This window comes from Dermochelys coriacea, chromosome 25 (genome assembly GCF_009764565.3).
Source record: "Dermochelys coriacea isolate rDerCor1 chromosome 25, rDerCor1.pri.v4, whole genome shotgun sequence".
Lineage (NCBI taxonomy): Eukaryota > Metazoa > Chordata > Testudines > Dermochelyidae > Dermochelys > Dermochelys coriacea.
This window is the reverse complement of record NC_050092.1, coordinates 5929586-5942880: the sequence shown is the minus strand read 5'-3', so window position 1 is coordinate 5942880 and position 13295 is coordinate 5929586. Positions and strand designations below refer to the sequence as shown.

The 13295-nt window shown below is 43.9% G+C and overlaps 2 protein-coding genes across 18 annotated transcripts in view; one reads left to right on the top strand and one right to left on the bottom strand.

Annotated features, from left to right (window-relative positions):
- The window catches only part of DOT1L (DOT1 like histone lysine methyltransferase), a 123831-nt gene that overhangs the window by 9860 nt on the left and 100676 nt on the right, over positions 1 to 13295 (bottom strand). For 6 of the 16 annotated variants that reach the window (XM_038384309.2, XM_038384299.2, XM_038384305.2 and 3 more), the window contains 9 exons: positions 12798 to 12935; positions 11793 to 11918; positions 10447 to 10931; positions 10048 to 10171; positions 8924 to 9070; positions 5885 to 6014; positions 3660 to 4276; positions 2731 to 2936; positions 409 to 473 (listed from right to left, as the gene is read on the bottom strand). In XM_038384309.2, coding sequence (XP_038240237.1) covers positions 409 to 473; positions 2731 to 2936; positions 3660 to 4276; positions 5885 to 6014; positions 8924 to 9070; positions 10048 to 10171; positions 10447 to 10931; positions 11793 to 11918; positions 12798 to 12935 — 2038 coding nt within the window. The remainder of the gene's footprint in view (positions 1 to 408; positions 474 to 2730; positions 2937 to 3659; positions 4277 to 5884; positions 6015 to 8923; positions 9071 to 10047; positions 10172 to 10446; positions 10932 to 11792; positions 11919 to 12797; positions 12936 to 13295) is intronic. The other 10 variants (XM_043502756.1, XM_038384307.2, XM_043502754.1 and 7 more) reach the window with 4 other exon arrangements.
- Positions 1 to 13295, top strand: part of PLEKHJ1 (pleckstrin homology domain containing J1) — a 92982-nt gene that overhangs the window by 28117 nt on the left and 51570 nt on the right. The window lies entirely within an intron of this gene.

The window sequence follows — 13295 nt, the reverse complement described above, 5'->3', positions numbered from 1 at the left end:
ACTGATTAGGCTATTGGAAGAGCAGATTACATCAGTCTTCAAATCAGACACACACCTAGCCAAAAACTGGTCAGGCATCCTTGTCTAGGAAAACAGTAAAACCCTCTAAATGCTTTATTCCACCCATAGTTTTATCTCAGGTGTCAAGAGACAGGACTACAACCTGTGCCCATAAATTTAAAAGGGATTTTGAAGCAACCAACTACAAAGAGATGGCCCCAAAGTTTGTAATGTGATGAAGGCAATCCCCTTAAGGATCCGTATTAGCACAGACTTCTGCTTTGAAAGGCATGTCTGCTATATGCCACAAGTTCTTTCCCAGGAAGCCTGCTTATCAATTGACAGTCTAAAAACTATAGGGCAGCAGGCAGCACAATCCATTGGATGGTTAACATTCCCCAAACTTACCATTTTCAATACACTTCTGTGGAGATTTGCTTTCCAATGATATCGTTGCAATTTTCCTCTCAATCCTAGTAGAAAAGAAAAAGATTACTTACACAGTGCTTCTTGAAGTCTTGCAGTTACTGAGTTACGCCTATGACATACCTCTTGATTTGTGTGTTTCTGTGTCTGCCCAACTAATTTTAAAATGTACAATGCAAATTTACTAGCGCATTGTCTCTCAACTTTTCCAGGCTATTGTACCCATTTCAGGAGTCTGATTTGTCTGACGTACCCCCAAGTTACATAGAATCATAGATAACAGGGTTGGAAGGGACCTCAGGAGATCTAGTCCAACCCCCTGCTCAAAGCAGGACCAACACCAACTAAGTCATCCCAGCCAGGGCTTTGTCAAGCCTGACCTTAAAAACCACCTCCCTAGGTAATCCATTCCAGGGCTTCACCACCCTCCTAGTGAAAAAGTTTTTCTTAATATCCAACCTAAACCTCCCACACTGCAACTTGAGACCATTGCTCCTTGTTCTTACACCTCACTTAAAAACTAGTTGCTTACATAATCAGACAAAAAGATAAGTGTCATAAGAACGGCCATACTGGGTCAGTCCAAAAGTCCATCTAGCCCAGTGTCCTGTCTTCCAGCAGTGGCCAATGCCAGGTGTCCCAGAGGGAACAGAGCAGGTAATCATCAAGTGATCCATCCCATCGCCATTCCCAGCTTCTAGCAAACAGAGGTTAGGGACACCATCCCTGCCCAATTGCCATTGATGGACCTATCCTCAAGGAACTTATCTAGTTCTTTTTTGAACCCTGTTATTATCTTGGCCTTCAAAACATCCTCTGGCAAAGAGTTCCACAGGTTGACTGTGCATTGTATAAAAAAAATGTCCTTTTGTTTGTCTTAAACCTGCTGCCTATTAATTTCATTTGGTGACCCCTAGTTCTTGTGTTATGAGAAGGAGTAAACACTTCCTTATTTACTTTCTCCATACCCGTCATGATTTTATAGACCTCTATCATAGCCCCGCTTAGCCATCTCTTTTCCAAGCTGAAAAATCCTAGGGCTTTTTAATCTCCTCATACGGCAGCCGTTCCATACCCCTTATCGTTTTTATTGACCTTTTCTGAACCTTTTCCAATTGCAATACATCTTTTTTGAGATGGGGCGACCACATCTGCACACAGTATTCAAGGTGTGGGCGTACCATGGATTTATATACAGGCAATATGATATTTTCTGTCTTCTTATCTATCCCTTTCTTAACAATTCCCAACATTCTGTCACAGCACACTATTACTGAAAAATTGCTTACTTTCTCATTTTTACCCTATAATTATAAAATAAATCAACGAATATAAATGTTGTACTTACATTTCAGTGTATAGTATATAGAGTAGTATAAACAAGTCATTGTGCGTATGAAATTTTAGTTTGTACTGACTTTACTAGTGCTTTTTTTTGTAGACTGTTGTAAGACTAGGCAAATATCTAGACCTGCGTGTACCCCCAGGGGTATGCGTAGCCCTGCTGAGAACCACTGTACTAGTGGAATATATCCTTACCAAGAAATAAGCTACCAAAGGACTCTGAACAGAGGTTGTGATGGATATTTAACCTACATACCAGAATACTTATTCATGAACTTTTCATTGCTTTTTTCCTTCCTCAGCAGCCAGATTAACAGCACCTTTACTCTTAAGTACTTCACATACACACAGAGCATTACTACACCCCACAAATGGGGGAGAACGTGACAGGTGTTTAACAACATAGAGCAACCCAACACTTTGGAATAGGAAGTGAAGAACTCTGTATCAAGTTGAAATGGAAGTTGGAATTTTCTTAGCTAAAAATTACGCAAAAGGTGGGACTTGGTCAGGGTGCTGAAGTGAGCACTCCTGCAAAGTTTATGTTCATTCTTCCAAACAAAACCACCCACTGCAAGCATTAAAAACTCAGCTAGGAGCAGGTTCCCTATGCTCATTCTGCTTTCCAACACCTTCACTGTTTATCAAGAGATGTTAGCTACTAAAGTACACAATATATATAATGCTGAAAACAAACTCTGGCTGACAAGCAGCATGAGTTAATGAGATAGATCTTTGTACTTGATGAACTAACGGACCAGGCCTAGAGAGCTGCATCTTCAGATAGGGTGACCAGAAAGCAAATGTGAAAAATCAGGACGGCGGTGGAGGGGGTAATAGAAACCTATATAAGAAAAAAACCCAAAAATCGGGACTGTCCCTATAAAATCAGGACATCTGATCATCCTATCTTCAGATCAGATAAAGCTGCTAACCGGACATCGACAGAGTTATATTCACCTGGTGCTATTGTGCTCATCTTCCGATCCCTGCTCTTCATCCGAAGTCAGTGGCGAGTAACGAACGCCGTTGGTCTGAATCAGGGGCTTCTCTTTTTTCAACACTGGAGGCTGGTCATTGTCCTGGTAGGGAAGAGGAGAGTTCTTCAGGGAGTTTTCAGGGGAGGAAATGGCCGTTATTTCTAAAGGCTGATTAATGTTATTGACCTGGGGTGGGAAGAAAAAAAATGTTAAAGATGAAAATATTCTTTTAGTAAAGAACTTCATAAGACAGTATTCACTCACACGCGGCTTTCAGCTTTAAGACTAGCTTAGTGTTTAACACCAAGAGTCATGCTATGCTTCAGTGTCACAACCCTAAAATCCCTGCACAATGTTTGGCTGCCTTTCTGAGCTTTCATGGCTGAATACTTGACCCTGAAGATCATAAAATTAGACAGTTAAATGCATGAAAAACGGACAAGAACATTTCACCTCAAATATCAATTTCTGATGCCATGATGAATACAAACTACAGGTCTTCATTAGGAAGATCTGCTGTGTGTTTTAAGATAACACTTACTGAACAGTATTTGCTTAAAGTCAATGGGACATAAGCACTCAAGTCACTTAATTTATTTTAGACGGGGTAAAATTTTGATTTCACAAAAAGCAAACGTTTCACGATCACTTGTAGAATCAGAATTTTGTTAAAGATTCTGTTTAATACTTAATAGAATTTTTTGAGGGGAAGGTAAGAGGACTTAGAAGATTCTGTAACTTCATCTAAATGGATCACTGTAACTTTCAACAACCTGTTGGCTCTTAGAGAAACATGTTCACATGGGTTTTTATGCCATAGTCCAGAATACCAAAATTGTAACAATGTAGAGTACTGACATGCCAAACATGCCTACACTTAGCCATAACTCCCATCATTCTTTTCCTTACCATTGAGTTTATATTAAGCGGTGAGCCTGAAGGCTGAGCAAAGAGTCCAGCCACAGTTGGTAAGGATTTGCGTTTAGGTGACACCCCCGAGTTCATGTTTAGATTCCCAGTGGAGGATCTCTTCCTTCGACCTCGTTTCTTCCCATCCTGCATGTATGCTTGGCCACAGTCCATCCGAATGCTTGCAGTCAGGGGACTGTGCTTGTTAGAAGGAGACTGTTTTACACTTCCTGTACTAGGAGAGATTGTGAAGATGATTCTTCTCTTGGCCTCGTTCTCAGGATCTGAAAAGGCGGTATCAGGCTGAAGTTCCCCCTTTGTTCCTTCGGTAAACATCTTCTGAGCATCCACATACTGCAGTACCCCTACCATGCTCTGAGAGGCACCATTTAACTTGGGGCTTGCTGAGTGCTGGTGAGCTGGGGAGTTCTGCCCAGAGTTCCGTGACTGCATCATTAGCAAAGAAGGATATTGTGGAGTGGAGCTCCGAGACCCTACCGAATTAAACAAACTCCCGGAGTCGTCCACAGCTGCCTGATCAACACTATGGTTAAGGTGGGCTGGGCTGTTTGAAAGTGTTCCATTAACTGCCATGGAGCCAGAAGAATATGAAAAACCTGTGGAAAGGGAAAGTCTCACTCAATAAAAGCAATGATGTGTACCTGCCAATGCTAAATTTCTGGGACATGTCTGAGTGTTCAACTATCCTAACTGGCAATTCTGGGAAAGCAAACTTCCAGTCATCTGCATAATACTATGTACTGAACTCTGCAAGGCTGCCCATCACACAGTGAAGCCAAGAACATAGCGGTATGCGTTGGTGAATTAAGTTAAATTTGTCAGTTCACTCTGCTCCCTTTTACGGACTCACAAAAGTCCATACATAACATGCAAGTTTCCTGCCTTTAACCCAATCTTTGTCACAACTCAAGTGCCTTCTCAGGATAAAATGCTCACCTTGAATTAGAACTGAAGAAGCTCTCTGCTCCAGCCAACCACACAGCAAGAATCAGCCAGTTTCCTTCCAAAGAGACTGTCATCTGCACACCTAGCCCCACCCCATAGCTCAAACCAAAAGGAAGCAGGGAGAAAACTGTGGTGGATCTTCAGGAAGTCAGGGGACTGAAGGAACCCATGTGGGAGTTGAGGATAAGGGGAGTAATGAAGTTCAGTAAGTATCTGCAGCAATGCATCATGCATGAAATTTAGATAAGACCTTCTTTCCTGGGATAGTTGGGAACCCAATGTTACTCTACAGCACTGACTATAACTGGCTTCAGAGGGAGCTGCCTTCAACCCTTGCCTGCTGAAAGGATGTTAATCACACAAAGCCCCTGAGGGTGGGGAGCACTGAGGAAGAATGACAGTGCAAGTCTGATGAGGATACAGCTGTGGAAGAGTGCTTCCTGCAGGCTATGCTGAAGAGGCACTCACTAGTCCCAAGAAGCCTGAATAAAGGGTCTCTGGGTGCTTTTTTGGGAAACGGCTCCTGCCCCTTGAATGGAGTGTAGGAGTGTAGTGGGTTTGCTAAGCTCCCTGTTGTTGAGAGTAGCAGACTCAATCAACAGCTGCCTTTCCAGACTACTGAAAAAGGCCTGACTCATTTCTCTTTGTGCCAGGGTTCCCTTTGGGAATGTGCTCAGATTACTGGGGAGCAACAGGATCCACCACAGTAGTACAGCTGGAGGTAGGATTTCCCCAAGGGTGGGGAGACCATCTGTTCCATCCTTCATTGCCTCTAGCTCTTCCTCTCATCAGCACAAATAGTCTGCCAGCATTCCACACAGCAACTGCAGCTAGGAGAATCGGGAGGATAAGAGGGGCCACACACGGGCAAGCAGTTGGATGTGAGTAAATGCAATCTATACAGATGCTGGAAGAGAGCCTAAGGGGGACTTCTTGCACTGGGTGGTCAGGACTGACCAATGGGAACACACTGCCCATCTTGGTTTGTGATTCTTTTGTCTGAACTGCCACACTCATATGTTTTCACCAATGAATGACCCTTCCCTTCTGTGTTTTTTCAGTCCTACTACATACACCCCCAATCCAGGTCCTTCTCCTTAACCCAGGAACATTCAACCTCTTGATATGAAACTGCACCATACATCCAGCTCTCTGCAGCACCAGGGGCTCTCAATCCCAAGTGCCCAAAAGCTCAAACACACAATGAAGAGAGTTATTGCTAAGAGACATGGAGGCTCCGTAGAGGGGGTGTTCATTACCTGAGGTAGCCAAAGCCAGTGACTTATTTCCAGCAGCATTGCTTACACCATTATGAGAACTAGCACCATACTGTTTTTCAAGTGTTGACGACGAGTCTCGATTCTGATGAACTGGACTAGGTGTGCTTCTCTGGAGGAGGCGAAAAAACACAGGCACTTCAGTCCAGAAAGTTTGTTCAGTAGCCGTTCATTTAACGGAACTCATGGGCATTTGTAGGTTTGTGACTTTAAATCCCTCTGGATTTCCTAAACCTTCTAGATTTTGTATATTTTCAGAAAATTGCAGTTTAACTCCAGGCTGCTCAAACTAAGGGCTGCATTGGCAACTTATTGCATCTAGTTTCATGTAGCCTGCAGAGATATCATGTCCCAGCATATAATAATCTTTCCACCATAACGCATCACTGCATGCTGAGACATGACCTCTCTGCAGACCACACCTTCTGTATTAGTAGTGAGAGCCAGGCCCTGGGGACTGCACTGTAGGATCCCAGGGGCTTCATCTGATCATCTCCTGAAGCGTCATTGTCCATGCACAAGGAATATTCCACTCCCCACCAAAAAAAAAAAATCTGGCACCTGGAATAAAAATTAATGTCTCTGACCTCATACAGCTAGGAATATATTGGTGCACAAATTAGAGTCCTGCAGTAATTCCAGAGCCTCGTTAGTCTTTCTGCTACTGTGTTGTAGCTTGTTTCTGGAATTGCTGGTTTCACATGCAATGCCACATTTTCCAAAAGCACAAGAAAGTGCTTGTTTTGGACAGGGTTCCCAGGTACCTGAGAAACTCAGGTGTTAGACAAGCCTGTAACCTGTGCTCACAAACCAAAGAGAGGAAAGGGACGGAAGTGATTCCTCTCCTTTGAGGAACAAAGGTTTAACTAAAAACATATAGAATGGTTTACTCTTTGGTCCCATCAATGCCTGCAGCTATAACCAAGCCACAGATCTGTTTAGATTAGGGGACAAACCTACTGCAGCTACATCATAGTTAATAGTGATTGGTTAGGCATGACCTAGGAGCATTCCACCACTAGGTTAGAGGTTTGTTCTATTCAAGGGTTAGCCCAGTTATGGGACACAGTTGGATCCCATCTAGACAACAACTTTTATTATTTATATTGAGTTAGCATCTACAAGCCCGTGTCATGGACCAGGATCCCAGTGTGGTAGTGGCTGTACAAACACATCAAAGAGGGTCCCTTTGCCTGTGATCCAAGACAACTGTGTCGTAATGAGGTCCCTCAAAACTATAGTTTTAGTATAGATGGGAAAAAAAACCAAGAGCTTTATCGTACCCTCAGTTCATTCACACAGCTCCCCTGAAATCAGTGAGAAGTGCACACAGACTGAAGGCCTGGTGTCATCCTGAGTATTTCTGTTCTCAAAATGCATCCATAATGAATAAGCCATCAGGAACATTAAAGAGAGCACCAGATTCCCACCTGATACAAGGCAGCATAGGCCCACTGAGTTCTATGGAACTATCCCACACTACACCAGCTGAGGATCTGGCCCAGTGCATGTATGCACACATTGCAGGTGCTCACAGACTTCAGAATCAAGCTCTCCCTTTGCAAAACCAGTTATCAGCAAGGGATATTTCCCAAAAAAGTCCCTAACTCCCAAGGGCAGCAGTGTAATTCTATATCAATGCCACCTTCTTCCATTTTAAGAGATGTATCTGCCTGGAACTAAGACAACAGGGGCTTTCCAACACAACTGCAAGGCCGTTTGCTGCGACAAGGGACATGGGGAGTCAGACTACGATACCCTCCAACTGCAGCTCGCTGTGGCCTCTGTGCAACGATCCCTTATTTAGTTCATCAAAGAAAGAACCCCCTGTGACAGAGTGCTAGAGCAGACCCAGAATTCTGGCCACTAAGTACTAACTCTCCTCCCTGCCCCCAAGTGGATTTAGTCGGGGGGGCTGGGGAGGGGGGAGATGGGTGCTTTATGGCTTAATTAGGCAGGAGGCTGTTGAGCTAATAAGAGCAATCAACCCATCAACTGGGAACAGTTAAAGACATGAAGGAAGTACAAGGGGGAGGCTGGCAGAAGCCATGGGATACATGATCTCAGGCTGGAGAGATCTCTCCCTCTCCCATGCCGGAAAGTGGGCTACAGGGGGACGTTTATGTCCAATTGTATGTTGCTGCACAAGGCTGTACTGGTGAACTGCTGGAGGGGACTCAAACACCACACTGGTGGTCACAAACTGGGAAGCATCCAGTAGGTTTTAGATGATTCAATGGGCTGAGAAGGGAGTCATTAACCCTCCTCTTCCCTCCACTACCATCCAGGTAGATTCCAAATCCATGCTTCCCACAGAAAGGTAGTGAATGCTCCTTAGTAATCTACTGGAATCCCCTTTGGCAGAAACACTGGTGGGAACTGGATGCCTTACATCCCTGCTCTGTCAAGCACTGATCCTCCCTCCCCCACTGTCCTTTCATGCTCTTCCACTTGGGAAGACGCCCCAGCATAAGTCTGCTGAGATCACAAGAGAGTCCCAAAACATTTCCAGTTGTGAAAGCTGAAAAAAGCCAACACCACTGCAACAGCTCATGCTTGGCATGTGACAATTTCAAAACACCGTGCAAACTCAACCTCAGCACCCACACGAGGTAGCCCCATTATCCCAATGAGCAAACCAAGACAGACGTTCATTTGCCCGGTGTCACATAGGAAATCAATGGTGGAGCTGAAATTAGCACTTGGGATTCCTCACTTATAGGCTCATGTCCTACCCATTAGACTATGCCTGCCCTTCTAGCATGCCATAGATTCAGAACATAAAAGTTGTTTGGGGCAGGAACTTCATCTCCCACCCTGTCCAGGACACATGTTGGTCTAACATACTCTAGGAAAATAACTGTCCTAGATCCAGGTAGAGAGACAGCGTCAGCAGTCACTCCAAAAGCATCAAGGGTATTCTAGTTCAACGTCCTGGCCAGGATTCTGGTGCACGTATACGATTATTCCCCAGTTTGGTTTTTAGTTAGGGATGGAAAGTGTTGACAATCCCTTACTCACCACCTTCTCAACACGGCTAGGTAGGACTACGCTGGCCAGAGGGATACTAACAGGGAGTTTATTAGGCTGCACCGTGCTGAGAGGAATACTGATAGGTAGACTGGTGATAGTTTCTCCATTACTCGCAGAAGTCCTCTCTCGCAAAACCTGTGAACACAAAGGCAGCCTGTTTCAAAGGGGGCTTGTTACTCACTAGTGAATTTCCCCCAACAACGATCAAACCCTGCTACTTCTCTGCATATGTTGACGTTTTTATATACAGATAAGCTGCGTGCATTTTCCCCCAGGCACTTTGCTGTTGTATTTTTCTCCATCAGGCAGCACATTATATATGAAAAAAGGGAGTTTGGGAAGTTTGAATGTGTTGCAAATTGACAGCACATCAATTCAGCCAACAACCCACTGCGACCATAGACAAACAGCAGTTTCCTCAGGAATCTGAATCAGATTAACTTGGACAGGAAGGAGGGAGGCTCCAATGTGGGCCTCAAGGGGGAGAGGGAGGGAGTTTTTGAAAGCTTGTTTCCCCACATCCTTACCTGTGCTTGGGGATTCACAGCCTCTTATTTCTTAACATTTACATCAATGAGAAACGTAACCATTGATTTGCTGCTGGTGAAAGGTGTTTGTCCGACAAATCTGTAGACAGAAGCCCTCTATCCACAGAACAGACACAGAGCAGGCAGCAGCACTGCAACCTTCCTATCACTGCCACCCACTCGCGTGCCTCTACCCTGCTCCAGAATGGGCACCTCTCCATGGGAGAGGATAGTTCACACTCCATGGTACATTCTCTCCTCAGCCTCTCTGCTGAGGCCAACACCCAGGTAATGTAAGGTGGGATTGGTTAAGTGAACTAGAGCAAAACCACCTATTCATTTTACAGAGTTCAGTGAAAGGCACCAGTCTAGTTCATAACCAGACACTCTCCACCATCCAGTTGCTTCTTTTGACATCTTCCTTTGACATCTTTCATGTTACACCCAATGCTGAGTTAGCCCTTTCTATGGCTACCAGAAAGGATGGAGTCCACACCTTCTAGCCTAGAGTTTTTATTTCTTTGCTCTGTCAGAAGCATCATTTCTATTGACAGCTCTGTGCAGAGAAGCCAACGCATTCATTACCTTCTCGCCTGCAATGGGTAAGGCCACTGGGGAAGAGGGCCGAGTTTCCTGAGGACTCAGCTTTATGCCATTTGAAATGCCAGGGTTTGGATATGTAAGGCCATTCTCTTTTACATGGTCAGCTCTGGAACAAAGATGTACACAGTCAGCTTTTTCCTTCTAATGCCCTTCGTCCAAAATGAATTCCTATTACAAACTCAAGGCATTATTGCCTTGCTCACCTAATCAACTGGCATTGCTTGATATACTGGCTTATAGTTAAATGACTATGCAACCAAGCTTCACCACGCTAAAGTATAGGCAGAGATTCTATTTTCTTCTACTGTCTAGGTATATTACCAGCAACACGACAAGCATTACCACACCTCATTTCCCAACACAGGAACTAACCACTCTCACCTCTGGTGTAACTCATTAGTTGTTGCTTTTCCATTGATTGCATGGTCCTGATTCAAGTGTCTCCTTAGGGCTATCTTAGCTGGGGAAAACCTCGTGTAATCAGGTAAGGACAAGCTTGCTGTCTTGTCCACCTTCTGTCTGCTGCTGTGGTTTGGGGTGCAAGGAATTATTTCTTGGTCCAGGTGAGAGGTCATGTATTGAGGGGTGTTCTGCTTGGAAGAGGGCCTGCTAAGAGCATTATGGATTTCATAGGGAGTAGCATGGCCATTCATGGACAGTTCAGGGCTCATGCCATTGATATGGGGCATAGGAAATTTAGAGCACTCAAGCTCAAGTTGGAATCTGCCATGATCGGCCTCGGGCTCACGGCTTAAACGGTTTTTATTGCGTAGTTGTACCGACAGAGACTCATCAGGAGGCATATACGATTTCAGCTGCATGAGCTCCTGCTGCCTTTGACTTTTCTCAAGCTCCACAATGCTGATCTTTAAATGAAAAGGAGGACAAAGATTAAAGACTGTACCTAAGAATTATACCACATTTTGGAGTTTTCCCTTCCAGATGCTTCTCAGAAAAAGTGTCCCCTTTTTTGGTGATAACTCAAAGCAAACAATCTATGATTTAAAAAACAAATTTCAATACACCGCTCTGGATTTGTGAAACAAAGGTACAGGTAGAAAAAAGAATGTTCAAACAGACTACTAGGGAACATCTTCTAGAGCATGTCAGACAATTTCCAATAAAGAGTCTGTAAAAAGTCAGATTTAAATAAAAATACAGCCTAATTTAACACTCTTGGACGGTGGGGGAGGGGAGAAATGACACCTCATACTAAGAGTGTCCAACCATGTGCCCGATAATACATTTGGACTGGGTTACCACTTCTTATGAGAAGCCAAGAGAACCAACCCCACAGTGAAAAGAAAGGTCCTCTTGGCAAGACATTTCTATGGGAAGTGATGTCTGACATGAGACACACACAGGAGATACAATATAGGAGCAACAGAACGAAATAGAACAAAACCAATAGGACCTTCCTCTTCACTAGACAAAGCATTTTAAGGACACAGAGAAAAGCTGATAAACCGATGCTCAGGTTCAGAAGCTCAGAGCAATACTGAGCAAACTTCCATTATTTGCCCTTTGTATACCTGACAAGATTATCTGCAGCTTTGGTCTTCCTAGTTTTATCAACCCACCTTCTAATCATTTTGTCATACTACCACCATGGCAGCAGGTTTACATTCCAATGTCACGTAATGCAAAAAAACTAACATGTGCCCTAACTGGAATACTGGCTGAATACTACTACAAGCTAGTGGCATTAAATTTGCTCCTGGTTCTACCTGCAATTCCAAACAGTGCTTTTGTTTCTCAGAAATCTGATTCTTCAGTGCCTGCTTTTCCTTCAGTAAGCTCTCCAATGACAGCGTTGACCAATCCAACTTCAGTTCTTCACATCGTGCTTTAAGCTGCAAGTGCATTAAAGGCTTGATCAGTGGCATATTTCACAATTCCAAACTATCAATAGAGCAGGGCAGAATTCCATCCTCCTTTCCACTGAAATTTAAAGGGAAACTTCTATCATACTGAAAACTAGCTCTCAATTCAAGGCAAACACTGCAGCTTTACAGAAAAATTGGTTTCTAATCCCTATGTAAGCAGCTGGAGTTGGGGCTTATAAGGCTAACATTACTCAACATTCCTAAATGCTTCTGCATACAGCTTCTCCCACCACCCTAATATTAACTGTGCGAACTGCTGAAAGTGACGGATATATAAATGACAGCTACAGCCAAATGAGCCCTGGGCAAACTTCTTGTCCATGGTGTTCTATCACCTCCACTTCAAACTGCTATCCCATATGTGCAGAGTCTTTCTGCACAGCTGTGTACTGTGAACGAGGTTGGGGCCACCCAAATCAGCTGTCGCTTCAGAAAACTTCTGGATTTCAATTAAGTCATTCTGAGAATGGACCACTCACCCCACCTTTTGGATCAAGATTCATTCTTTTGAAATGCATCTTGATTAAGAAGCAAGAGAAAGAAAAGTAAGCAACTGGTGACTGTTTTCAGAAGCCAAAAGGTCTAGGACTAGAGGAATGCCACAGTTAGCACAGAAACCAGACAGTGAGCACAAGAACTGGACACACAAGCTCTTCCCATCACTAGTGTAGCATTCTTTGCATGGACAACATTCTTCTAGGCTCTAGAGGAACGAAGATTTCCGTTCAGTTTTTGTTCTCATTAAGATATAAAAGGGAAAATAGCAGTTCATGACCTGCCTTCTATATATAAAATGGCCATCACTTGGCTCACACATTGCTAGTCATATGGAAGCACAGTACGTACCAGCTGCAAGCTCTGGTTCCTGAGTTCACTGTTATCTTTCTCCAGCTGCTTTGTCTGTTCCTTCAGCTGCTGGTTGTGAGCAGAGATCTCCTTCTGAGCCTGAATCAGGTCATTATATGTCAGAGCCTTAACTCCCAACTACAGGATGAGGGGGAGAAAGGATCAGATTCAAATGGGACTCAGGATTGCAATTTCAGAGTCAGCAAACACATAATAATAATATTTCACATTTCTATATTGCCAGTCTTTAGAGGAGTCACACCACTTTTACAGTTATTAGAACTTCCCAATGCTTCAGAGAGGCAGTGTACCACCATCATCATTCCCACTTTACAGATGGGTAACTGAGGCAGAGACATGAGATACCTTGTGCAGTCACAAACAAGTCATTGGCAAAGCTTGGAATACAAACCAGGAGTTGACCCCTAGTTGGACCATATGATCACCTGTTCATGCCATGAAGCAGCATGCTTCTTTGTAGGCCTCTGAATTTTCATT